At 38.5% G+C, this 25,831-nt stretch overlaps 5 protein-coding genes across 5 annotated transcripts; 2 read left to right on the top strand and 3 right to left on the bottom strand.

Annotated features, from left to right (window-relative positions):
* Positions 1-4,820: 4,820 nt before the first annotated feature.
* Positions 4,821-16,424, bottom strand: LOC148178252 (maternal embryonic leucine zipper kinase-like). The gene is made up of 8 exons (XM_088030933.1): positions 16,080-16,424; positions 15,845-16,027; positions 15,538-15,798; positions 14,329-14,938; positions 8,811-8,862; positions 8,173-8,320; positions 8,015-8,118; positions 4,821-5,246 (listed from the first exon to the last, which is right to left on the bottom strand). The coding sequence occupies exons 1-8, from the start codon at positions 16,299-16,301 to the stop codon at positions 4,910-4,912; spliced, it is 1,917 nt and encodes a 638-aa protein (XP_087887059.1). The 5' UTR covers positions 16,302-16,424; the 3' UTR covers positions 4,821-4,909.
* Positions 10,893-14,032, top strand: LOC148178253 (elongation factor-like GTPase 1). Its single transcript, XM_088030932.1, has 2 exons — positions 10,893-11,002; positions 11,078-14,032. Exon 2 carries the CDS (start codon positions 11,079-11,081, stop codon positions 13,989-13,991), a length of 2,913 nt encoding a protein of 970 aa, XP_087887058.1. The 5' UTR covers positions 10,893-11,002; position 11,078; the 3' UTR covers positions 13,992-14,032.
* Positions 16,425-16,466: 42 nt separating the features above from the next.
* viaf (viral IAP-associated factor) lies at positions 16,467-17,563 on the bottom strand. The gene is made up of 5 exons (XM_088030936.1): positions 17,432-17,563; positions 17,245-17,377; positions 16,971-17,199; positions 16,717-16,925; positions 16,467-16,659 (listed from the first exon to the last, which is right to left on the bottom strand). Exons 1-5 carry the CDS (start codon positions 17,435-17,437, stop codon positions 16,544-16,546), a joined length of 693 nt encoding a protein of 230 aa, XP_087887062.1. The 5' UTR covers positions 17,438-17,563; the 3' UTR covers positions 16,467-16,543.
* Positions 17,564-17,645: 82 nt separating this feature from the next.
* LOC148178250 (protein arginine methyltransferase NDUFAF7 homolog, mitochondrial) lies at positions 17,646-19,089 on the bottom strand. Its single transcript, XM_088030934.1, has 2 exons — positions 18,300-19,089; positions 17,646-18,251 (listed from the first exon to the last, which is right to left on the bottom strand). The coding sequence occupies exons 1-2, from the start codon at positions 18,998-19,000 to the stop codon at positions 17,714-17,716; spliced, it is 1,239 nt and encodes a 412-aa protein (XP_087887060.1). The 5' UTR covers positions 19,001-19,089; the 3' UTR covers positions 17,646-17,713.
* A 5-nt stretch (positions 19,090-19,094) lies between these two features.
* l(2)k09022 (HEAT repeat containing 1 homolog l(2)k09022) lies at positions 19,095-25,458 on the top strand. The gene is made up of 3 exons (XM_088030931.1): positions 19,095-19,204; positions 19,258-20,419; positions 20,522-25,458. The coding sequence occupies exons 2-3, from the start codon at positions 19,266-19,268 to the stop codon at positions 25,383-25,385; spliced, it is 6,018 nt and encodes a 2,005-aa protein (XP_087887057.1). The 5' UTR covers positions 19,095-19,204; positions 19,258-19,265; the 3' UTR covers positions 25,386-25,458.
* Positions 25,459-25,831: the final 373 nt, after the last annotated feature.

Here is a 25,831-nt window from a genome sequence, read left to right as displayed (position 1 = left end):
TCTAAACATTAGTTTTAATTTTTTGAAAATTTTCTCAATGTTTTTTGTCTCCTTACAAATGATAATGCACTTCAAGGTGGGTCTAAAAGGAAACTCCCAATCTACCAATGATGTATTCCAATGAAAATCGATAATATAATTCTTGAGTTACGTGTAAATTTGCAAAATTTTATAAAAAATATTAAAAATTGTTTTTTCTGAAAGCGGAGCGAAAGTACTATTTTGACGCCGAAAATGAGGAGCGAAAGTTGATTTTCCCTGCCCAGAAGCGAAAGTGATACCAATTGTTTCTTTTCGTTTCGTTCTTTTTTTGGCAAAATTGCAGAATTTACAGTAAATTATTGCATTCGTTTGTGATTTAATTTTTTATCTGTAAATTTGACAGCGTTCCAACTAAATCTGCCTGTATTTTTAAAGAACAACTCTGAATCCTGACCTGACTAACAGACTACAGCTTCGGAATAAGAAGACGAAAGAAATAAGGAAAATAAATAATAAAAAAATAAAAAAATAATAAACAGAATAAGGAGACAAAAAAGTGAAGAAGTTATAAAACCTCGATTTCAGAAAATCCTTCTAAACTACAGGCCCTTGAGTTTTAAATTTCCTCGGTAAGAATATTTAATTAGTCTTTCAAAACAATCCTGCGTAAAACTTCAAGAAAAACTGAATCTGTAAATATGTTGTATTAGTAGTCTTGAAGGTATCAAACATTTCATCAGTTACATCACAGAAACCTCAACATTCCGTTCCATTGTCCATTCTGCATGAGTTTTTTCGTCCACGTTGTAAAGATATTGTGAGCAATAACATAAATTTTCCAACCTCAAACTTTCTTTTCTTTCCTGTCTAATATTTCTTGCTTATTTATTTATCTGGTCAATAATACTCAACCAATAACAACAAGTTAATCGTTCACAAATCTCTCAATTACCATGAATTTTAGTTGGTAACAGTGAAGGCGTGCACAACACCCGCTATTAAAAGAAACAGAAACTGTTCCACTTAATTACGACCATGTTCAGTCTTATGTATTATCGGGTGTAATATGTAACATTCAGTTTAATTAACGCATAAACCAACTGACCGATATGTTAATATTAACGACCGTAAAATTAATAATAACCGGAATTATTAGGCTAATGAACGAGCTTTAATCATGCCATAGCTTCGTACAAAGTCTCCCGCTCTACAAGCCGAATGTTAAGGACGGTCGTTTACATACAGCTGTTCTATAATTCATTCGCACGATTCTATTTAAAACACACGATGATGCTACACTATCGTTTCAATCAAGCGTAAATTTTTTCTATGAATTTTTGCAAAATTTTGATTAGTACTGGTTCTCCCATATGGTGGGATATCCATCAGCCGCATGTGTTAACGGTTCGGGTTCATGGTGCATCAGGTGTCACGTGACAGGTGGATTCGAAATGACACGTGCCTTGTTATGGAATTCCCTTCATGTGAGTGGTCGTTATTAGGTATTAGTAGCTACACGATTCTTGTGTTAGTCTTAATAACAGGGAAGGGTCAAGAACTGCTGGTTTCCGAAGTGGGCGGTTTGTGAGGTTGTAGATCAACTGGAAGAAGTTTGCTAATAACGGACTTAAAAAAGTAATGAGATGTTGGAGACATCAATTAATGTTATTAATAGATTCGGAGAAAAAAGACCACAAAAAGAGTAACCTTAGCGTTTCGTGTTTCATTTTATACACGATACAATTAGGTGAGTAAGTTTCAATAAAAAAAAGGAATGACAAGAGAATTTTGGTTAAACGGTTAAGGGAACTGACAAAAAAGTAAATGAAAGCGATTGTTAAACTTCCAGATGTGACCCTCAACAAATTTTGTACTGAAGAAGTGGAAAGTCTTGAAAAATTCTTCAACAAACTACAAAAAAATACATATTTATTTACTTCAATTTTTCTTGCAAACTTGCAAAGTTATGGTATTGCGCAGCAGTGTTTTCCAACGAGCTCTAAAACTCATTACTGGGATAAGTACTTCCCATGACATTTGTAAAAAACTGATCTCATGATTAAAAAAATGCAGTTTTTAGTGATTTCCTTAGACAATTTTGCATAATATTATAACTCAAGATTCATATTACATCAATTTTTTTATTATAATCCTTTAATGAAAAGATTAAGAACTTGCCTTTTGATGCGCTGACTGCATTGCTATCTTTTATCGTTTAGAGGTTAAAGAACAAAAAACATTGGGTTTCTTCATTTTTTTTTATTTCGTTGCGATTTCATAAAAAAAATCAATGCCATTGCTTAAAACTCCTAATTTCAAAACACACATATCAAGTTTTAAAATGACTTTAATGCAAACGCAATCCAGAATAATCCATTGATCATCAAGAGTTCTTAGTTTGCTTATGGACTAAAAAAATTAAAGAATAGGAATCTTCGAAAGAAATTCTACATATATTTTGGAAAACACAATGAGTAACTAATAAACACAAATACTCGCCAATCTGTTGAAAAGTTAGCACAAAATGTGGAGGTGGATGTCACTGAAAATTTAATTTTTGCATATTCACTTAAACTTTTTTCCAATATGGTGGCAGTAAGCGATGAAATTAAATTTTACGAAAATTTTATCTGGGGCAAAAAATGATCTAAATTTATACGAAAACGCCTTCAAATTTGTTTAAATTATAAAAAAAATCTGCAAATTTTTTCCGCTGATTTATTCTGACCAATGAAATCATTTTGAAACGCAAGATTTATCGAAAAATTACACTTTTGTAAGCATTCATATTAAATTTTTTACATAATCTTCGAAGGTTAATGAAACATGTTTTTTCTTTCTAAAAATCCCTCTATAATTCCTTGTAACTTTTAAATGCGAAGAGATAATAACTTTTTTAATACAGCGTTAGAAAGCAGAGACGTCAGCCTTTATAATGACAATGACATATGTATTACAAAAAAACAACGAAGTACAAATTCTGGAGCAAAAAAGTGTCAAAAAGTTTTTTAAAACAGTTCGTTTTTAGTTCGTTGAAAAGCTTATTTAATTACCTTTCCAATGATGTATTATCGAGTTACATGATTTTGCAAGTTGTTAAACAAAACTGAAGAAACAGAAGCGAACGCAAAGAACTCAAAAAAAAAACACATTTTACAAATATCTCTGAGTCCTGACCTGATAAAGCAAAACGGGCTTTGAATTTAAAATCAGAAGGCAATTTTACTTTTGAAACGACTTTGCACTGCTCCAGTACAAATTTTGTCTAAAATTTGATGACTAGTTTAATTATGTTTTAACAGGGGTGCGATTCTGGAAATGTACTGATTTGATTTAGTCCTCTAAATATCCATATTTAGTGTGAAAATTCAAAAAGTGTATTCTCGACGTTCTGTGAACATTTAGTGTACTGAACTTTCAGTATGAAATTATTAGTGTATTCGATAGCAGACTAAATTGCATGCTAATTTATTTAGATTGGCAAAATTTTTGATAAAGCAATGAAATTAGAAGAAGAATCTAGACGAAGGTCTTAACTTAGATGTAGTAGCAGCAAATTTACATGAAACCAAAATATATAGAAAATTCCTTAAAAATGTGGGAGATAGAAAACTCTGTAAAACTTTTCGATTTACTGAAGACACATTTAATTTCAAGACCATGCCTACTCCAAAAATTGCGGTGGTTTTAGTGTTATCATGATATTTTTTTTCTGCAACACCACTGATTGGAAAAATACTCTTTCTTTCAAATTTAACACATTCTGTTTGACTGGATCATTTCGTGCTGTTGTCTGTTGGTGTTTTTTGTGCCTTATTTTAAATTTTGAGCAAAGTCTTTCCACGCCTGATGTATTTTTAAGTTTTTTCTGTTCTCCAAAGTTATTGGACATTTTTTCATGTAAAGATAGACACAAAATTGCCTTGTACAAGAACCAAAAGTTGTTCAGAAAGTTTAGATGATTTCTTTTGCTTCTCAATAACACGCAAGTTATACTTTTTACCCTGCGCTAAAAGTTTGGATCCACGATGAGATATTCTCATGAGATTATGGTTTCACGAGTCAAAAATCGTATCAAAAAGTAGCAAAACTATAAAATTTGTTCATTTTGCTGTGATTTCTTGTGGGGGCTTTAATGCTGCATTTATTTTTGTTGAACATTTGACTGGAAAAGTTAATTTTTTGAGATCAGTCAGCCTGACAAACTGTTTTTGCGATGTTGCCAAGATAATATTTAGACCGCACTAAAATATTAGTGCACTTTTTAGTCTGATGATGGAGAATACACTATTTTTGATACCACACTGATTTTCTCGTACTAAAAATTTAGTGCTCTAAACTTTTAGTGTGATTTCGAGAATCGCATCCCTGGTCTTGTTAGATCACAAATTCAAAATTAATGACTAATAAAGGCCCCGCAGTTATCAGCACTCGTACAACCACAGAGCGACAATGAAAGATGGATGCAATTAAACCAGTCAAAACGAACTCGATTCTTTAAAAGTAATCAAAGCTAAACAATGAATAATAAAATTATTCCATTTATATCCCAACCAAATGTTTTAATCAATTGCATGTCTTAAAACACTTCTCTATTTTTAGAAACGTTGGTAGACAATAACCAATTACCTCGTAGATTTCACCAAATTCAGCAAATTACACAATCACCCAAGAACTATTTGTGGTCTAATTTAACACAACCACGGTCATTTTTAACACGACAATGCAACAATTAACCAAAAAAACTACCAATTATTACATAATTACCCAAAAAATTATTACTCACTTACCTTCAACTAATGAAGAAAGATACGGAAATTTAACACAATAGAACCAAGCTCTTAAGAAAAATATATTAAGCACTCTGGCTCCGAAATAAAACCATACCACCGGTAGATACAATAAATACATCAATAAAATTCTTTGATCACACTGCGGATTCTGTCACTTGTTTCAGATCCTTAGTCGCGACCGCTAAGACTTCTTCGCAGACTTTCTTGTAACACCACGAATCTCCCTTGAGACGCTTCCTCTTGATTCCCACAAAGGCAAAGTCTTTGACCAGTTCGAACTTTTTATTCTTGGAGTTCGTCGGAGTATTAAAATTTAACGGACCGTTTTTGAGAATTGATTTAGGGGGAGTGTCGTAGTTTTGGGATCTTGTTGGAGGACCCATGCAGGGGAGGTAACAAACCTCCAATTCAAAAGAACAACCGTTGCAGGAGTGCAAGACGTTCGCTTCGACTTTCCCTCGGAGGACAAATCTGAAAAAAAAATGTTACTAGGAGGGAAAACTGCGAGTTCTTTAAAATTCCCGGCAGGTCATATAACAATTCCTTGTTAACGTCGAGCAATGCAAATACCCGCTTTAGATGTTGTTAACGTAATTCCGCTCAAATGTTCTGTTGAAGTACTCAATGGACAGCAGTTCAGACCAAAGTGGACGTAATTTATGCATGGGAACGCAATCGTAGTCGTTGTTTAACAACTAAACGATTCTTAAGCTAGAAGACACTACACATTATCCGATTTGTTATCTGATTTATATTTTTCACGTCGAAACAGAACAATAAACCATTTCGCGATACTATAATAAACCAGAATGAACCACATATTTCAAATCAAATCAATTAAAAATTATTATCATCGTGCCGAAGGCTTAATTGCAAACTAATGAGGGATAGAAATTGATTTGAAAAAGCCAGAAGCTATGATTATTGTTAAGATTCATGAATAAATTTAATAAAAAAGAAGGAACTTGTCGCCGGGAGCGACGCTCGAAATTAGAATTAATTAGCTGTCGGAAATTATGAAAACCGTATTGACCTCGCATGGAAAAATCTTATCAGCGAAATGAAAGATGTTAAATTATTTCCTTATTTTCACAATAGTTAGAGTAATCATTATTATGGAATAAGACGTTATTAAAAATGTCATTGTTATAGAAATACAAGTTTAATTGGAAATGACAACCGACATAGAATTATAATTACTCTAGGTTTATCAAGAAGTGGCAATAAATTCTCATTTCCAAAATTAAAACGGAGTTTCTTATCAAAGTTTTATTTTCTTCTTGGGCAAGCACTTTTCAAATTTCCTGCAAATGCTGTCCCGCAAACTAGCACAAAATTGACATACTTATTTTTAAAATTGCGAATAAAAATGAACGGGTCCAATACCGAGTTTAAGACAAATAATGCAAAAATCTATCAGGAAGAAATTTGACTGGCTCTACTATTCCACAAAGAATTGACAGCTGTGGTCCAGTATACACTCTGCTACTTCCTTTTTAGAAGAATTTTGTCTTGTCAAAATTGTTTTGATAATTAATGTATTTGAGACCACTTAAGAAAACAATTTTGTGTTAATTTTTCTAGGAATACAAGAATACAGAAAAATTTAATATATTTAGAAAATTGAAGGAAACTCGAGCAAAATAAAAAAAAACTTTCCTAAAAATCAGAACGGAAAAATTTAGAAAATTCAGAATCAAAATCTAGAAAAAATACAAAGAGAATATCTAAGGTTCAAGGAGAATCTAGAGAATGAAAGAAAAATGTAAAGAAATTGTAGATATAATTTGCAAAGAATCTAAAGAAAACTAACAAAAAATTAGAAATTTTAAGAGAAATCTGAAAAAATTTGGAGAATGTAAGAAAAATCTGAAAAAATATTGAATACCAAGACAATCTATAGAGTAATGTAAATCTAAAGACCCTCAACAAGGTCTGAGAAAAATCTAAAACGAATTTAAAACAAATTCAAAGAAACATTTTTAATGCTTGAGAGGTTGAAAAAAGGAAATTAAAAATTGGGAAATCTGAAAATTTAATGCTAAAAACATAAAATGCTAAAAAGAATTTCAAGATTTTCCATATTATATTCTGCACACAACTTTTCTTGCTTTCATCCTTTTTACTCAATCTTCGATCGGCACACCTGTTATGCGGCAACGGATTTTTGTGAACAGACAAGAAAGAAACTAGAAAACACTCGAACCGTTAGATTTGGCTTTCCTTAATCCCGGAATTCCATCCCAACTCGACATAACTCGAATCGTTTGTGTTCCAACCGTCAAGATCGAAAAAAGTCGCGCCTTATTCCACCACATTGAGTCACGTAGATCCGTGGTCGATCTGATTTCCGGTCTTTCGTCCGTTTTCAGTTCTGTGAAGAATCCGTGAGAGCGAGACAGCGCTCGTTGATTTTTAGGGCAAGTAGTCAATGAAAAACCATCAATGAATGTAAGCGTCGACTCGGCGGTTTTCCTTGAGTTTTTTAAGCGATAAATCGAGCAAAACTCGTAGACGATGGTATCGTTGAAGACGCGCCATTTCGATTTGTATTTTTTCAACGCTCAGGTAACTATGTGCGGAAAATACCGGAAGCGATTCTCTTGGTATGATCGTAACGGATCGTTATTAAAATTTTATGATGTTAATTAATTTCAGACGGTTTAACGACGAAGAGAAGTGCGAGGAGGAGGTGACACACCCACATTTCGTCGATCTTGTTATGTTGATAAATTCCATCGGTACACAAAAAATGACTAAATTAAATATAACTTGTCATCCTGGGCGAGTCCGCGTAATCAAGAAAACAAATTTACCAACAGACTCGTAGGTGGATGTTAATTTTCGTCCGAAAAAAATGTTCCGCGCTTCGCTATCAGCTTTGATTAACTGCAAAGTATCTTATTTAACAAATAACTAATTAAGTGTTAGTAAAACTGATTATCGGATGAGTTATGGGGCGTTTGAGCCGTTCGTTTAGCCGCCGGTATGCTAATGGCTTGTTGAAATATCGGTTATTGAGGCCCGTAAATTACTAAACATCAAGAAAAAGATGTTAAAACTCTCTGACTGCGAAGCCTCCGGTGAAATCGATGAATATTATGCGCATATGTATCATTTTAAGCGGTAAACTTGGAGTCGCTCCGTTTTCAGAGCGTTGTGTGAAAATTGCAGTGTCATTAACGAACGTTATTTCTCATCGATCGCTTGTGCATAATATTCAAACAAAGAACACACACCCTTTGCGGACGCAGGAAAATCCTTTTTTCTGGAACGCTTGTGAAAGTTCCGTAATGACGTACTCGGGATCATTGCACTGTGTGGTTGAAACGTTGCACAAATCCTTCAAACGAAAAAAATTACAAAAATTACTCAATTATTACAGTCTCACACTTACTTTAGTACTGAGCAGAATCGGCTCGCCATCGTCCACAGATTTCTTCGGCGTCATCAACACATGTTTCACTTTATGCAAAGACTTTTCGATGCTTCCCAAGACGCGTCTGGCGGATCCGGGCGTCTCGGAGTTCGAAGAAACCCTTTTCCTGCAACAAACAACAATTAATAACCAAACGAAACATACAAACTTTGGGCTGAAAATATCTTCAACTACCAGATTTTGAGATTTCTTGTTGTTGAAATTCTTTGTCTTCGTCCTTTTTTGACAATTTATCGATCCTCCTCCAAAGAAATATTAATAAAATTCCCGTGCTCAGGTACAAACACAAATTGCGCGTTCCAAACGGACCGGAAACCGATGTTTATGATAATCAAAGCTGGTAAACATGTCCGACCATCGGGCCAGCAACCGCGTGCAGGTTCACCAAACACGTTCAACCCCTTGTTTACAACCCCTACACTCCATATACTCGACACTTTACTGCTTCAATTACCACAAGCGGAACGCGCTTAATCAGGGGCGCATGTACGATTAGTTGGAAGAAATGAAGATCATTCATTAGCAGACGAACTAAAGAATTTTGCTAACGAACTAGAGGAAACGTATAAATCTGAGATTTTGTGGTCGAAACTCACCGCTCTGGAGTCTTCGGAGTGGATTTGTCCGTTGTGATCTTCTTGGCGGGAACTGTAAATAAATGCTGATTAGTACAAAACGTCGAATTTAAATGTTGAATAAATCTTGTCCGTAATAGCACCTCTATAACGTTAACATCATAAAGGGTCTCAAAGTAACAAAGTTAAAACGACGATATTTTAACGTGAGTCGGGTGAGGGATGTCACCCAAGAGGCCACTTCACCAACTGCTCTGACGATATTTTCCGGCACTTTCTTATTAGTGTTTAGAACACTTGTGTAAAGTTGAACTAATTTAAGAGTTTTAAGCCATAAAGAAGGAGGTAACAGCCCTTGAAGAAGTGGACACTGATATACACATCTGCACCTTTAAGGTTGTGCTAAGATGCAGTGTAGTCATTTAAAGTTTTAACTACTTTGCCTTCACCGCTGTCGTGACAAAGGGGATTTATGGAAGACACGAAAATTAACTTGCTGAAAAGACAACTCCAAAACAGAATCTGCGCAAAGTATATAAAATAGCTACAATTCAGAGCAGAAAATCGAAATTTCAATGTCAATTAAACTTTACTATAGTTTATATCTCAAGCTTCTAGAAGTTCTCACTCGTAACTCTAAATGATTACAATAAATTTGTAAATTTTTAATAATCCGCAATTATCATTTTAAAAAACCTCAATTTGTCAACTAGAATTGAACTCTGCGCGAAGTTGTTTTTTAGAACCCCACCCATTGGTAGCCCTGAACCGAAGATGTCGCAAACGCTCGGGACACCCATACCATCTTCTCAGTGACAATCGTATTATATGAGCAAGTTGACCATGGCTTTTTAGAGTCAAAGTAAAGAATTTTGCAATTTTAACATATTGGTGCGCCACTGGTGAAGAATGGTATACTGAGTCATACTGAATCTTGCACTTGACGTCGCGTCTTTCAGTGCAAACTTGTACTGGTTGATTAAAAGGTAGTCCAAACCGCTGTCTAGTTGGAACGGACGCGCATAAATCGACGAAAATGCCCCTTCTTCTGTGTGCCGCTCGAAAGATAGTGAATGCGTCAAAAATGATGGTAACAGAATGAAAACAGCCGTGAATGCCAGTTTAAAATCCAAACACATTTTTTTCATACTACGTTGGGCAGACCACGTTAAACGTCCTAAGATGTCAAAATGTGTCAAAAACGCGCCTTTCAAATCTGACATAACAGCTTAATTTTAAACACGGCATTTTAATATCCATATTTCAGGAAATAATTTACTTTATTCTGAATAAATTATGTAGTGAATAGTAGATTTTGGGTCATTTTTAAGTTTGTAGATGTACGCCACCTAACGGTAAACCAAAAAACTATTTTTGGTCTCATGAATTGTAAACGTCAAATTAACATTCAAATGACATCTTCGGAAACGTTATATTTATTTACAAACGCCCTGGGCGTTTACACACGCCGTGCGGTAAAAATTGCCCAAATCATCTGCTCCTCCGATGCGTTTAAAAATTAAAATTTCTACCATAATGAAGATTGATCACCAAAGTTGTATTTACCTAAATTATTATCTCAATTAAGACAATATTTCTATTTTTAAAGTAATATTAAAATGTTTTTTATACAGCGCCATCTTGTGTACTTTTTGTGCACCAACTACAAAATTGACAGAATTGACAGATGATGAAATTTACAAATGTCAGATGGGGCAGTTCTCATGAATTTTGAAAAACCCAATTATTTTTAGTTTAATACGAAATCAGTTTGAAGCACGACGGCGTAGCCGTAAGTAAGTTATCACACGCGACTGTAAATGACTAATTTCTATTCTGTTTAGCGGATCAAAAAAAGTTTCTTTAAATTGATGCAAGATGAAAAATAAATTATGTAATAAAAAAAAATCAAAAAATGGTGACAATTTTCTTTACCAGATTTGTAATTAGATACACCCGTTGTTTTTTAAAATTAAATTTTCTAAGCAAATCTATTCCATTATCTCAAAGAAGGAACTCTTTAATAGTAAAACTCAGTTTTTGTTTGAACAAAATGATTAAAAAAACAAGTGTGAACGGTGCTTTTCAAAACACTACACATCTAAACTCCCCTTTAGCGCGTTCCCCCACGTGCAACTGACAGCTGACTTACACAACATAACCTCAAAATTGAACTCCTCATTTTCGTGCCCAAAACTGCAAACTGTCCCCATGTAAGTTTACAAACAAATTAAAACCAGCAACAATAACATCCCTAATGTTGGAATTACACAAATTCTCTATTTTAGAATGAATTCCGACAGACCACCTGCTGAAGATCTCAACGAAGCCATGCGGCACGCGGGCTACGTTCGTAACGTATGCATTTTAGCACATGTGGACCACGGTAAAACCACAATTGCAGACTCCTTACTGGCCACAAATCGAATTGTAAGCAAACGATTAGCTGGTACAATCAGATATCTGGATGATCGATTAGATGAGCAAGAACGTGGAATTACCATGAAAAGTAGCGCAGTTTCGCTTGTGAGTATGGTGGTGGATGAAGACACGAAAAAAGAGATACCAGTATTACTAAACTTGGTAGATACGCCAGGTCATATTGATTTTTCCACTGAAGTTGGAGCAGCCCTGAGGCTCTGTGATGGAGCTTTGGTTGTAGTAGATTTAGTTGAAGGAGTGTGTGTGCAAACTCGAGAAGCGATAAAACTAGCGTTTAGCGAGAAGTGCAAAATGTTGCTCATCCTAAACAAAATGGACAAACTCATCGTGGATTTGAGAAAGAACGTAAACGAAATTTTTCAATGTGTTTTACACGCAATTGAAGACTGCAATGCCATCGTTGCTGAGTTGTACCAATACGAATACTGTGATGTAGATATTGAAGACACAGGTCTTTTGTTTTCTCCTGATGTTGGTAACGTGATTTTTGCAAGCGGTCTCGATGGCTGGGGTTTCACCACCAAACAGATGGCCCCACTGTTTTTGAAGATACTAAAAAACGAAACTTTGGACTCTATCAACTCTAAATTGTGGAACTTTGATGCTTACGTCGACGGGAAAACAAACTCGATAAAATTAGGGGCGATAGAAAAAGGAAAAACGAATGTCTTCACACAGTTATGTTTAAAAACCATCGTCCACGTCTACTCAATGATTGTCATCCAAATGCAGAAAGACGAAGTGCCAATGATTGCCGAGCGTCTCAATATTGAAAATATTACCCGAGAGATGAAACACACAGACCCTAAAATCCGACTCAAAGCACTTATGCAAGCATGGAGTCCTTTAGCAGAAACAATCCTACACCAATGTATGAAAATAATCCCACCTCCAAACCAAATCAATGAGGATAAAATTAAATATTTACTAAACTACGATCGGTTGTATGAAAACGAACACCACCGAAGCTGCTTGGAGACTCTAATCACCGTTTTCAAAAAAAGTACTTGGGATGAAACCGAGCCGTGTATCGCCTACGTCTCGAAAATGTTCTGCGTCGATAATAAAAACCTGGCTCAGAATGCCCCGAAGATTTTCATTCCACGAGCCCGAGGCGAAAGAAGTGAACCAAAGCCCGAGGAGCCCCCAAAAGAGGTGAAGGAAGACGAAGCGGACTTCACCATAATCGCTCTCGCCCGTGTTTTTTCCGGGACTCTGAAACCAGGTCAAGAGATATACGTTTTGTCCCCTAACCACGTCCCTGGAGAAACCAACCACGCGCAGTTGATAACCGTTAAAGAACTGTATTTACTTTTTGGTCGCGAGTTGGTTCCTGTTGATTCCATAGCGGCGGGGACGGTGTGCGGGATTGCCGGTCTTGAATCGGCAATCGTACGCACGGCGACGCTCTCCACTACACTTCAATGCGTTCCTTTCGTGGAGCACCCATCGCAACCGCCTATCGTGCGTAACGCGATAGAACCAGCGAACCCTAAAGACATCCCCATACTCCGCCAAGGTCTGCGAACTCTAATGCAGAGCGATTCTTGCGTACAGGTTGTCGTTCAAGAAACCGGCGAGTACGTCTTACTCACCGCTGGCGACGTGCACCTCGCGAAGTGCATCGAGGATCTCACATCCAAGTTCGCGAAGATTGAAGTCAACGTGTCTAGTCCCATGGTGTCACTCAGAGAGACCGTGAAAACCGACAAAAAAGACTTTGAGAATGGAGTAACAGGAGAAGCTTCTCAAATTAGAGTTACAGTGGTGGTGATGGGATTACCAGAAGCTATTTCAATAGAACTTGAGAGAAACTACAAGGTGCTGAACGCTATAGAAGATCACCAAGTCAGCGGTCTAGAACTTTTTGCTAAACGTGAAACTAAACCACATGAACTCCAAACACCGACTCTAAAAACATTCAAGAATGAAACTATGAACATCGCTTTGAAACACACGAGAGAACAAATCAACGCCGCTTTCGACGCTTCCAACGGCTGGAGCGGGTTCAAACACATGTGGAGCGTCGGTCGAATGAGCGACAGTGTCAACGTGTTAATCAACGCCACTGGAAACTACTCCAGAAGCATCTTCGAAACTTTGGACGAAACCGATGCCAGGTCCTGTTTCGACCAGTTCGTTGTGAACGCCTTCAACTCCTGCTGCAGAGCCGGTCCTCTGTGCGAAGAACCGCTGAAAAACTGCGCCTTCATGATAAAGAACTTTGAAATTATCGACGACCGCCTTCTAGACAGAACAACAAAATCTAATGTAAACATAGAGTCAACTTTGAGCGCCGCCTTCAGGGAGGCGTTCGAAAAACAGCAGCAACGACTCATGGAACCGATGTTCACGACGAGTATCCAAGTAAACACGAACATTCTTGGAAAAGTTTACGCGGTGGTCAGCAAGAGACACGGTAAAGTTTTAGATGCCGTCGGAATGGATGAACAAGAGAGGAGTTTTCTGGTCAAAGCGCAAATTCCAGTTGTTGAAAGTACGGGATTTGCTAACGAGATTAGAAAGACGACGTCTGGACAAGCTATGCCGACGCTCAAATTCAGCCATTTTGAGATTATCGACGGAGATCCTTTTTACGAACCGGTGGAAGATGACGAGGAGGAAGAAGATGTAAATGTGGAATCGGCGGTTAGAGCGACGAAGTTGAGGAAAGCGATTAGAAGAAGAAAAGGGCTGCATGTGGAAGAGCAGGTGGTTGTGCACGGGGAGAAACAGAGAACTCTTAACAAGAAGAAGTAGTGTTGTCAGTTAACCAGTGTTAATAAAATATTTATTTTGTATTAGTTGTGGTTATTTTTGGTAATGAAGTGAAGGCAGTGCTCCACCATTTTTGTATTCAATTTTTGCTGTTATTTTAAAATCCACAAATTCTAAAACATTGAGAATATTGGACAAATCAAGAAGGATCTAAAGGGAGAATTCAAAAAGACTAAAAAAGATCGAAACTAATGAAGAGTCTAAAGTCTAAATTCCTATAGAGAATTTTAAAAATACGAAGATTTTAAAGAATCTAAAATGCGACTGCAAAGAATTTGAAGAATCTTGAATTCCCAAACAAATGCTAAAAACTACTCACCTGGAGAGTTCTCCCCGCCCAAGGTCGGACTTCTCAACCTCTTGACCGGCTTCCTCACAGACGCCGGCTTTGACGGCTCCACGAATCGGCCAGGACTATCGCAATTCTCGCTCTTCTTCACAGGAGTATTCTCACCACCTTCGCAATCATAATACGGCGTTTTCACACCATTACACTTCAAATTCTCTGCTTGAACTAACATCAGCGGTTTAAGATGAGGCCTTTCTTTCCTGGGAGTTTCCTCCAACTTCACTTTTAAATACGTCTGCCCCGAAAGACTGTTCAACTTCACGGTAGTTCCACGTTTCTTCCTTGCGAGCAGTAAAAAATAAGTCGCCGTATGATAATCGTATTTCCATTTTTTTAAATGACGCCACATGCGCTCGCAAGGAATGTCGTAAAAGGATGCCATAACGTTTACGCATTCTTGATCGTACTTCTTATAGTCTGTGGAGACGTAGTTCACGGGGTCTAAAATACCGAGAGTTAGCCACTGATGGGACAGCAGCTCTTCAATTGTTATGCGCTTCTTAGGTTCTACTTGGAGCATGGATCTGATCAGACGTCTGCTTTCGGGAGACATGAAGGACGGCTCATCGTATTTTCCGCTCTGAAAATAAAAAAATGACATCGATATCCCGTAGCTATAACTAAAACCGTCACAAAAATGTCACCCTTGACAAATATCTCTAAAAGAAAATGCAGCCAACGGACTCCAATAGTTCTGGAAGTATTTACAGTGCAGTGTTTCAAAACGGTGGCCCTACAGAACCCGTACTGATAATCGGAAATGGTCATGTAACTCTTTTTGGTCTCAATTACAATTTCAGTACCAAGATACCCCCAAGGCTGAGAGCTCGCTTGGCACAGGAAGAGTTCGAAGTGACGATTCTCCTCATAAATAGACTATTGCAAAAACACTTTATTAACAACATATTTTGGTTTTTCTGTGGATGCATAACGTTCTGCTGCACGTTGGGATGTTCGATGTGTCCAACGCTTTATTTCAATAAAAGAACGCTGCGTTCGATACGGAAGACTTTGAAGTCGGAAAACAATCGGTTGTACCATAAGTTGGGAATGCACTGGTCCTTGCACAGGAAACATTCGGGGCCTTTTAATTTAGCTGAATATGTTATTGACATTAGTTTTTTACCAAAGCCAGACATTTATGTGCCAGATTAGAACAATAAATGGTGTTCAACTTACTAGAATCTTCTTGTAGAGACTATCAATGTTGAAATCGTCGAACGGCAGCGCCCCTACAAGGAGAGCGTAGAGTAGGACCCCCATCGCCCACACGTCGACCTCAGGACCTAAATATTGTTTTCCTAACACCAACTCTGGAGCTGCATATGTTGGAGACCCACAAGAAGTAAAAAGGGGGCTCTCTATCCCCCCTTCAGGCCTCGCGCACAAACCAAAGTCAATCAGTTTCAAATTCTGATTCTTATCCAACAACACATTTTCCTAAAAAACGAAATTGTATTCTGGAAGACAAACACCAGATTCTTACTGGTTTCAAATCTCTGTGTGCATAACCCAAACTGTGTAAATACGCCACCCCTGAGACAATTTGTCGAAAAAATGTGCGACTTTCAGCTTCACTCAACCGATTTCTTTCCACTATGTGGTCAAACAATTCACCCCCAGCGCAATATTCCATGACAATGAAAAAGTGAGTTTCTGTCTCGATTACCTAAAAACAAATCCCTGCAGGAGCACAACATAACACCTTAAATTGTACTCACTTGAAACAGTTTACAGATATGTTGGTGTGAAAACGATTTTAGGGCCTTCAATTCCAGTTTGACCCGAGGTAAGTCGTCCCCAAGCCCCGTTTTGTTCATTATTTTGATTGCCACCTTTTCGCCCGTCGCGATATGAGTCGCTAATTTCACTTTGGCAAAACCCCCACATCCTATCGTTTTTTCGACTTCGTAAAGACCCTTTAGTTCTGCGTAACGCACCATTGTATAAAAAACAACCACAAAAACTTTATTCACTTAAATTACAATCGGCATAGTTTCTGCAATAACGAATTTGTGGGGATTTAAATTTGAATTGTTTTGACATCTGTCAACCATAATTGCGTTACAGATGGCGCTGGTGTGCTGTCAATTTTTGAGACTCAGGGATTTAACCTCACTTTTTAGTTTTTATTAAAAGTTAGGATATAATAAATAACATTTTTAAGCACACATTGAAGTTCTCATCACCAGTCGTTCGTGCTCGCCAAGTCTGCAAACATTTTATCTTTGATGACTGGTCGCGGGTCTTCCACAATAGACGTATTTATAGCTCCAGTTTTCCCAATCAAGTATTCAAATTCTGAAATCACAACATTTACTCCATAAACTACCCCTCAAACTACACTATAAAATCTACCGTCTTGAGTTAAATTGGGACCCCTAAACTCCAACGGCCCAACAAGTTGTTTCTTCATTTCACCCTCAAAATACACGAAAATTGTGGGCAAATTCTTATCTGGATAATTGGGGATGCAAGTTGTAGAAATAGATTTCAAGAACTTGACAGTGGGGAATTTCGCCGCAAGTTGCCTCATGTATTCATTCAGTAAGGTACAGAGTGGTATTCTGAAAAGTGCCATAAATTTTTTGTATTTTTAAAGTCTTATTTACCCTTGTCTATATAAATGCAGCACCACCCAAATGCCTTCACCAGCTTTGTTCACTTCTTGTACATAGTCTTGAGCTGAAATCTCTCCAACTGTACCAAATTTAGCCTTTTCAGCCAAAGTTTTCAGTTCAGCAATCCTCTTATTCCTGTACTCCAAAAGAACAGCTTCATCTTCAGAGTCTTCAAGTTCATCCAATTCATCTAAATCCAAAGATGCCAGTGGTTTACCAGCTAAAATTATCAGTTATAAGTGAACTTAATTTAGGTAATTAATACATGCTGTCTTCTTTTCTATTGTCTCTTCTAACATAGACACAATTTGGTCTTCAGTTATTTCCGCTTCTTTTTTGGGGGGAATTATTCCTTTCGCCCTGAGAACATCATTCCATTCGGTGTCTTCATTGGGGTCCTAAATCAACCAAAATTCGAATTTTTTGAAGGAATTTAAGCAGAATTAACTTACCTGCATCGTGTCTAATGTTTAGAACGTAAAAGTAAATATAGAAAAAAATTGAAATCTACATGTGCTCATTTGACTAAAAAGGAAACTTTGTGGGTTGTCCCGTGACGCATACTCAATTGACAGCTTGCTACGTCACCCACATGTTTGCATCTCGTTTCCTCCCATTCAAATTGAGAGAGAAAGCGAGTCGGATCAAGAAATAAAAGGCGGTAAATTCAAATCAACAGAAATGCATTTAGTCACTATTTAAAATAAATAAATAACTGAGCGATCAAATATCAATCACGAGAAGCCCGCGGCTGGGTACTTCTCCATCAGCGGTTTTAAAACCGCCGGTACCAGCGCTAAAAATTTGAAACGCTCCCCCATCTGATCGTTCTCTGTCATCATTTTGTATCCAAAGCGTAAACCATCGAGTTGGTCAGGCTTTGCGTTTTCCTCCAACGTCTTAAATCGATGCTCAACCCCCATTTTCATTAGAAAGTCTCTTTGGGTGATTGGTCCTAGGGTTATAACACCACCAGCTTCCGTCGCGCTGTGCGCCAGCTGTTGGAAGTCTACATCAGCGGTGAGATCTGCAGTTCCCGGTTCTACGAGAGGATCATGAAGTTTGTGCTTTTTGAACGCTCGAAACGTGTCCGTTTTTGTGCCGGTGTGGCCATAATCGGCGATGAGGGCAAAACCACCGTCTGTTTCCAATCTGTCTGCGAGTTTTTTAATTAAAATTAAACTTTCAGGAGACACTTCAAATTGGGGACGACTTTCTGTAGGACTAACTAAGAGTTTTGATGCTGGGGTGTCTTCTCTGGCGATGACGTATCTAGAAAAAAGAATGTGAAAAATCGGTTCATTGATTGGGAAAAAGTACCGGAAAGCACCGTCTTGAATGGGGTCTATATCGATTAAAACTTCTCTGTACCCACTGTTGGTCTTTTGGAACTTGTGAATCGGTAAAGCGTCGAAAAATTCATGAGCTACTAATAAAGAAAAACAACTTGGGACATCTTCCAGTGTTCTGTACCACTTCACAGGAATGCCTTGGTGACTAATTCCTTGTCGGTATATCACAGACTTTCTGTCAATAATATTTTCACTTTGAATGCACAATCTCCTCGCCTGTATGTCACTCAAAACTGGACTTATCTCCACCAAGTGCAAACTGGCATTCTGTAAGGCCCCAAAATGATCAAACACTCGAAGTAAATCTTGACTTAAAGTGCCCCTACCTGGCCCCAACTCCACAATCTGCAAGGGCTTTGGTGTCCCCACTTTTGACCACTCATTCAAAAACCAAATTGCGATCATCTCTCCAAACATTTGATTCAATTCAGGCGATGTAACAAAATCGCCAGTTTCTCCAAAGACATCTCTGTGCATATAATACCCCCCTAATGGATTCGTGAGCACTTCTTTCATATAATCAGCGAGTGTAATGGGGCCTGTCGCATTGATTCTTGAAGAGATTTGCTTGGAGATTTCGTGGGGATCTTTAGGTGGCTGTTTGTTTTTAACGGTGTAATAAGTGCGGAGATGGGTGGTCAAACGAGTCCAGGCCCGCGCTCGAAACATTTTTTCCGATTTAATAATTTACAATTTTTGAATTAACCTCACTTGTCATTTCTGACGTTTCGATTGACAGTTGGTACTAGCGCCATCTTCACCTGTCATATTATTAATCTAACCCTACTTTAATGGCGTGTTCGTCGTGTTCACGTGCAGTGCGTTTCCTCACTTTATTCTTTGCCAAAAGTGCTGACCCCGGCTAAAATAAACGTAAGTAGCGTAAGCTGTTTCACTTCCGCATAAATTTGCCCTGATTTGAATAGATCTCATAATGGGCACTTCCTTGAGCGAACAACTGAAGCGTCTGGCTCTCCCCCAAACCAATCTCTTGAAGAGAGACAAGAAAAGACCCTCTCTGCTGTTTGAGCCCAAAGAAGCCGCAGGGCTTAAAAGAGAAACTGTTTATCAAATCGGTCTCGATGGCTTGGAAGAATTGATTAGTAAAGACCCAACATTTGAGCAGTTTAAAAATACACTTTTCCACATCACTTCCAAGAAATTTGAACGGTCCGTGCAAACATCTGAAAGTAACAAAAAGTTGGATAAAGTTATCAGGAAATTTTTATTGCAATTGTCGCCATATTTTTCGCTGAATTGCTCACACAAAGCTTTAGAATGGCTGATAAACAGGTACTGCATTCATGAGTTTAATCGCGAGGACTTGTTGATGACTATAATGCCATACCATGAGTCAAACATTTTTGTTCGCGTTGTACAACTAATGAAGTTCAAAGATCAAAATGATAGCTGGTTCTTCCTTAAGACTTTACAAATAGGAGGTGTTCATTTAACCAAACAGAGCTTACTGAGTCACGCATCTAGTGACGTCTATTTTTTGAAATTCGTGGGAAAATTCATTACATTGCTAATCAAACAGTTTGAGAAACCTTCCTTGCTCACGGTTGCTTTTAACTTCTACTGCGCTGTCTACACTGGAGCTATTGAATATTCAAAAGAACTAAACGAGACTCAGATTTCCCAGATGCTACCAACTCTTCTAAAAGGACTAAACTCAGACATTCCGGACTATTGCGCAGCTTCTTACATCATCCTTGGACGCCTCTTTATGAAAACTCAATTGACTGACGTTATCTTGAATAAATTCATCGAAAAAATCGCTGAAGCGAAAGTTGAAAGTTTGAAGACGGAAACGGTTTTGCTGCTGCTAATTTTGTATCAATCGCAAACTCATTATAGTTCTATTCCGGAAGACGCTTGTATGAACTTGGTACAGAAGGAGTGGTTACCAAAGGTTCTACAAGAGTTGAGCAATGGGCGGTACTATGTAACTCCATTTTTAAAGGCACTTGTTAAGGGTTCTTTTGATGGGGGCGTCAAGATGGACGAGGAACCACACAGAGAGTTCTTGACGCGGCTTTTGGCGGCCATCAAGTTGGAGGACGATTTTGTGGAAACGTTTTTGAGGTAGGTTGAATTGACTCCATTTTATCTAACTTTTTTTGTTATCGCTTCTTTCTTCGAATTTTTCCCGAGTTACCACTTTGCAAAATGAAATATTTTTTGTAGTCTTCTCCTTGACGGCACCAGAACAAGCAAGCAATACCCGGAATATCTCCAGAAGTGGCTAACCGAAATAATCGAAACCTTGGAACGTCAATATCCCGACCAATTTGACAAAGAAGTGTACAAAATCCTCTCATCATCTCGAGGTGCAAAATTAATCAAAAGAAGAAAGTCCCTTCAGAAAATCCTCAAAGAGACGATGACCATCCGCGGGAAGTTCGACGTCCTCGACAAACTCTACCATCCAAATCCATCTTTAAGAACCGAAGCTCTCCGCTACTTGACAAAGAATTTTGATTCTCTGCCAGAACGTGAGAAGCAGATGATCAAAAGTTCCTTTATTGATCGTCTCAACGATGATGATGTCAGCACCGTTGCAGAAACGCTGAACTTAATCAAAACGGTCTCAGTACTGAAAGCCGACGTCTTAAGAGAGGTGTTGATCAAACTAGCAAACAAATGTCAACAGAACTTGAAGACATGGGGGACGGTTGCTAGAGATGTTGTCTTATTGTTGTGCGCAAACAGAAATCCGAACGATTGGGAAGTTTTCATTGTGGTTTTTCCTTACTTGTTGCCTGGTTGTGAAGAACAACTGGAACTAGCACGTGAGCTCAGTCAAGTTTCTTTCATCAAGAAAAATCCGTTGCTACAGAGGATCGACGACAAGGCGGAAAATTCTGAGCAGTTTTGTAACAACGTCTTTGATAGTCTGAAGAATGATAGTCCACAACTGGTACGTGTGTTTTTGGAAGACTTCAATCGAACACCTGTCGAAAATAAATGCGCCCTAAATAAGTACATTGCCACGTTGATCCTGACTTGCGTGCTACCACACAACAGTCCCATTGAAAGCAACCAGAAGATTGTAGACATGTTCGTTACGATTCTTGCAACTTGCGATGTTAAATACGAGAAAGGTAATGCATTCTTCCAAAAGCACATCTTCGCCGCTCGGAACGGACGATTCTCCATTGAAGCTTTCCTGCTGTGTCTAAAGAACGTCATCTTGAAGACCAAGAAACCGGCGGTGGATTTAGGTAGAGTGGATCTCCATGAAGACAACTCCTTCAACCGATACTTCATATCTTTAGCTGATGCTCTCTTCAGACCATCGCAGAACCATAAGAAATACGTCGTGTTTTTCGTTAACTACTTCTGTCGCGATTTGCAGAAGAAACTCGAATTTATTTTGAATTTGGTGGCTTGTGGAAAATGCTCAAATCCCGAATTTTCCTCCGAATCTCTAAATTTGATGATACGACTCCTACAAGGAGCTCAGGAAAGCGAACTGAAGGATATTTTCACTGGGGACGAAATTCTTCTTCCATACTTGTTATCGATGCTGTTGGACAAATCCGAAGAGTATAAACAGAAAATGTTCAAAGCGATCGACATTTTAGCCAAAGCTTCCAGCAGCGATACTCACGTCCGACTCTTTGAAGAACTCCTGGAGCAACGCGAAGAGATCATTGCCGACAGTGACCAGGTCCCTCTTGTTTTGTTCAATTATTTGTCTCCTTCTCTCGTGAAAAGTAAGAAGCTTGCAGCAGACACTCTATCATTGGAAACCATTCTAATTAAAGCCACCTGCAAAGACCACTACCCCATCTATGTCAAAGCAAAGATTCTTGAGTTACTTTCGCACCTCAACACCATCGAAATCTTTGAAGAAACCGCCACCGACTGCTTGGTGTTGCTCACAAGTGGCAACAACTTCGACGCTGTCAAATCCGCGGTTATCTACAGAAACGCCTTGCGATGTCAAGCAAACATCGCCCAACATCTCCAACTGGATACCACCGCCTGGAAATTCATTGAAACCTGCATCAAGCACGATGAATTAACAATTATCGTGGACGACAAAACAACGTTCGTCGCTGTAATATTGTTGGAGCAAATTAACAAAGAGTTTTTCGAGCTCCTCAATGAAGACGTAAAACTGCGACTGTTTGACCTGATTGTTGGAAAGACCACCCTCACTAAGATTTCCGAAGTTCGCTCGGTGGTAAAGCGAATTGTTAAAATTATCGATTTAGATGCGAAACTGATTTTGCAACATTTCACCGCGATGAGAGAAGTCCAGAGTCCGAAGCTCGATCAAAGCAAACTGAAACGAAGGATCAGTGTTGTGCCCACCGCGGATATTTTGGACACTTTGGAGTGGAAAAAAGGTGTGACGGCGTTGGAGTTCATCCAGGACAAAAAGAAACTGAGAAACATCTCCACGTTGCTTCCGGTCTTATTCGGTGTTTTGAAGAAGTGTTTGGATTTTGATGAGCAAGTCGCTGTTGAGTATCCCAAGCAGTTGATTCTCTCGTCGATTTTGGATTTGGGGAAAAGAACCCCCAAAGGGGAACTCCCGGAGACCATTTTCAACATGGAGTTGATCGTACAGTGCATCCGGGCGTCGCAAAATCCGCAGACCCACTACTGCGCTCTGTTAGTTTTGGCGTTTTCTGCAGATTTGTTCCCAACACTGGTTCTGCATAATATCATGGCGATTTTCACGTTCATGGGATCGTCGCTGTTGCGCCACGAAGATGCTTACAGTTTCCAGATTATTTCAAAGACCATCGATACGATCATTCCGATTTTGGTGAAAGATAGCGACCCTGAGACCGTGGCGAAGGTGCTTAGAGTATTCGTGGATGTTCTTCTCGACGTTCCGGAACACCGCAGAATGCCCATTTATACGCAACTTTTAACAAAGGTCGGTGTCACGGATTACCTTTACGTGTTCTTGTTACTCCTATTCGAATCGCATGTTAATCACACCAAGAAAGACGACGATATGAAGCGGTTGGAGTATGCGGCTAATATTTGTCGCGAGTTTCCACCGAAAGTTGTGATAGAAAATTGCATCCATTTAATCAAGTATTTGAAAGAGCTTCCAGACGAAGTTGAGGGTGACAACTCCTCGTCGAGTTTCGATATTCACTATAAAACTCCCAAGCAGTTTCGTCACTACAAGTACACTTTGATTACTTTCACTGCGCGTTTGTTGGCGTCGAAGGAGTTTGTCATCCAGGTGGCGTCTTTAAGCAATGATGATTTGTTGGAGTTGGAACAACTTTACAAAGATTTGATTGTCAACATCTTGACTTACATCCACAGAGTGTCGAAGATCGCCGACAAGAACACGGGAACGCCTCAAGCCAAGTACTGGAAAGTCATCTTACATCTCAGTTATGACATCTTGGATAGCGTCAACGCAATTCTAACACCTCAAATGTTCCTTTTGGTGACAAAAGGACTGATGTTGCACAATTTTAGTACAGTTCGACGACGCAGCATGGAACTCTTGAATTCCAAATTACAAAATAGTCCGGAGTTTTTCGACGACTGTGCATCTGAAGAAATCTACTCTTTGGTGTCCCCTCTACTTTCCATCATCAAAAACGTAGAAGACGCTCAAAACGATGGCGATGAAGAGTTGATTATCCAGACCGCCCTCCTCTCACTTAAACTCCTAGTGAAGTTATTAATCACAGAACACCAAGAGAAGTTAGTCGAAATTTTAGACTTCCTCGCTGATCTGACCAAGAGCGGAAAACTGCAGAACAACGTGTTAGCATCAGTTCTACTGTGTTTGGCGGAACTCTGCGCAAATTTGCGAGCCCATGCTATTCCAAGCCTCCCCAACTTCATGCCAACGTTGCTGAAAATTCTCAAGCAACAAAACAATCAAGATGCCTCAAGCTTGCTTCTTCTAAGTTCGGTGACAGCAGTTCAGAAGATTCTAGTGACTCTTCCTCTATTTTTGAGTCCTTACCTCGAGAAATTGTTGTACGAACTCTCTTTATTATCGAGCCATTGGAACGACAATGAAGAGAAAGTTCAACCCTTGCTATCAAAACTAAAAACGCTGGGTGAACAAATCGGGACCTCCATCCCCCTGAGAGTTTTAATCCCAGTTTTAGGTCAAAGCTACGATCGATTGATTTCAAAGAACGAATTTTCCGCCGTCTCCTTCCTGATGGATGTGTTGGCAGAGAACTTGAACAACCTCAAAGTGTCCGAAATCAACTCAAATCTCCCAGAACTGACGAACTTCTTCTTGAACGCTCTTCAATTCCGTACTGAGCGAAAAACATCGTTCGCCGAGGCGAATAAGGTCGAATCACAAATCGTGAACGCGTTAACCAAACTCATCTTGAAGTTATCTGAAAGCACCTTCAAGCCTCTCTACTACAAACTCTTCGATTGGGCTGCTAGACACGAAGAAAAAACCGAAAGACTGATCACATTCTACGCTCTGTCCAGTCGAATAGCTGAATCCTTGAAAAGTCTCTTCGTTTTCTTCGCCGGACACTTCCTCAACAACGCCGCGAAGATTTTAGACGGTTGCAACATCATCAAGACGGATAATCTTTATTTCGAGGAGGAAAAAACAGTTTTCTTGTTGGAGAACGTGCTGAAGACTCTCTGCACTGTCTTTCTTTACGATAATCATAAATTCGTAAACAAAGACAGGTTTGATATCTTAATGCAACCTCTGGTGGACCAGTTGGAGAACACAGTCGATGAAAATATAGAAAAACGAAACGAAGAAATTGTAACTCCGACGATTGTGCAATTCGCGGTGGCCACAGCAGATGACTCGCTTTGGAAACAATTGAATTATCAGATTTTATTGAAGATGAAACATAACTCTCCGTCGGTCCGATTGAGTTCACTGTTTTGTCTTAAGGAGATGGTGAAGAAGTTGGGAGTTGATTACTTACCATTGTTGCCGGAAACGATTCCGGTTCTGGCAGAGTTGTTGGAAGATGAAGAAGAAAGTGTGGAGAAGGCTTGCAAGAAGGCTGTTCAAGAAATGGAGAAAATATTAGGCGAACCGATTGAGAAATATTTTAAAGCGTGAATAGTCAATTTTATATATGATGTAACATTTTGATTTGATCACTGTGATCTTTTAAATAAATTATTTTAAATTATTGGTATCTATTGTTAAACGAGGGTTTATAGAAAAATATACAGGGTGTTCAAAAAATGGCGGACCAACTATTCACTACGTGAATCTTCAGATAATAACTAGTAGCTAAATTAAGTTTTTTCAATTATTGAGTGCTTCGTTGGAAATCTACAGCCACTTAGAGGGGCGCTAATTATGGCACAAATTTTTCATTATAATGAACTCAAGGTTTACAAAATTCAACTAGGGTTCATGTTTTGGGTGACATTTACATACTTACAGTCATTAAATGCCTTAAATGTTGATGTAAAACGTTATTTTGCACTTTTAAAATCAAGCTCAAAAGCGCAAAATTAATCTGGCAACATTTCACTTCAAGAATTCAGTAATTAATT

This window comes from Gnatocerus cornutus, chromosome 2 (assembly GCF_029298725.1).
Source record: "Gnatocerus cornutus isolate USDA-ARS CGAHR chromosome 2, icGnaCorn1.1, whole genome shotgun sequence".
NCBI classification, from domain to species: Eukaryota; Metazoa; Arthropoda; class Insecta; order Coleoptera; family Tenebrionidae; genus Gnatocerus; species Gnatocerus cornutus.
The sequence above is the reverse complement of the archived record's forward strand: the minus strand, read 5'-3'. Positions and strand labels throughout refer to the sequence as shown.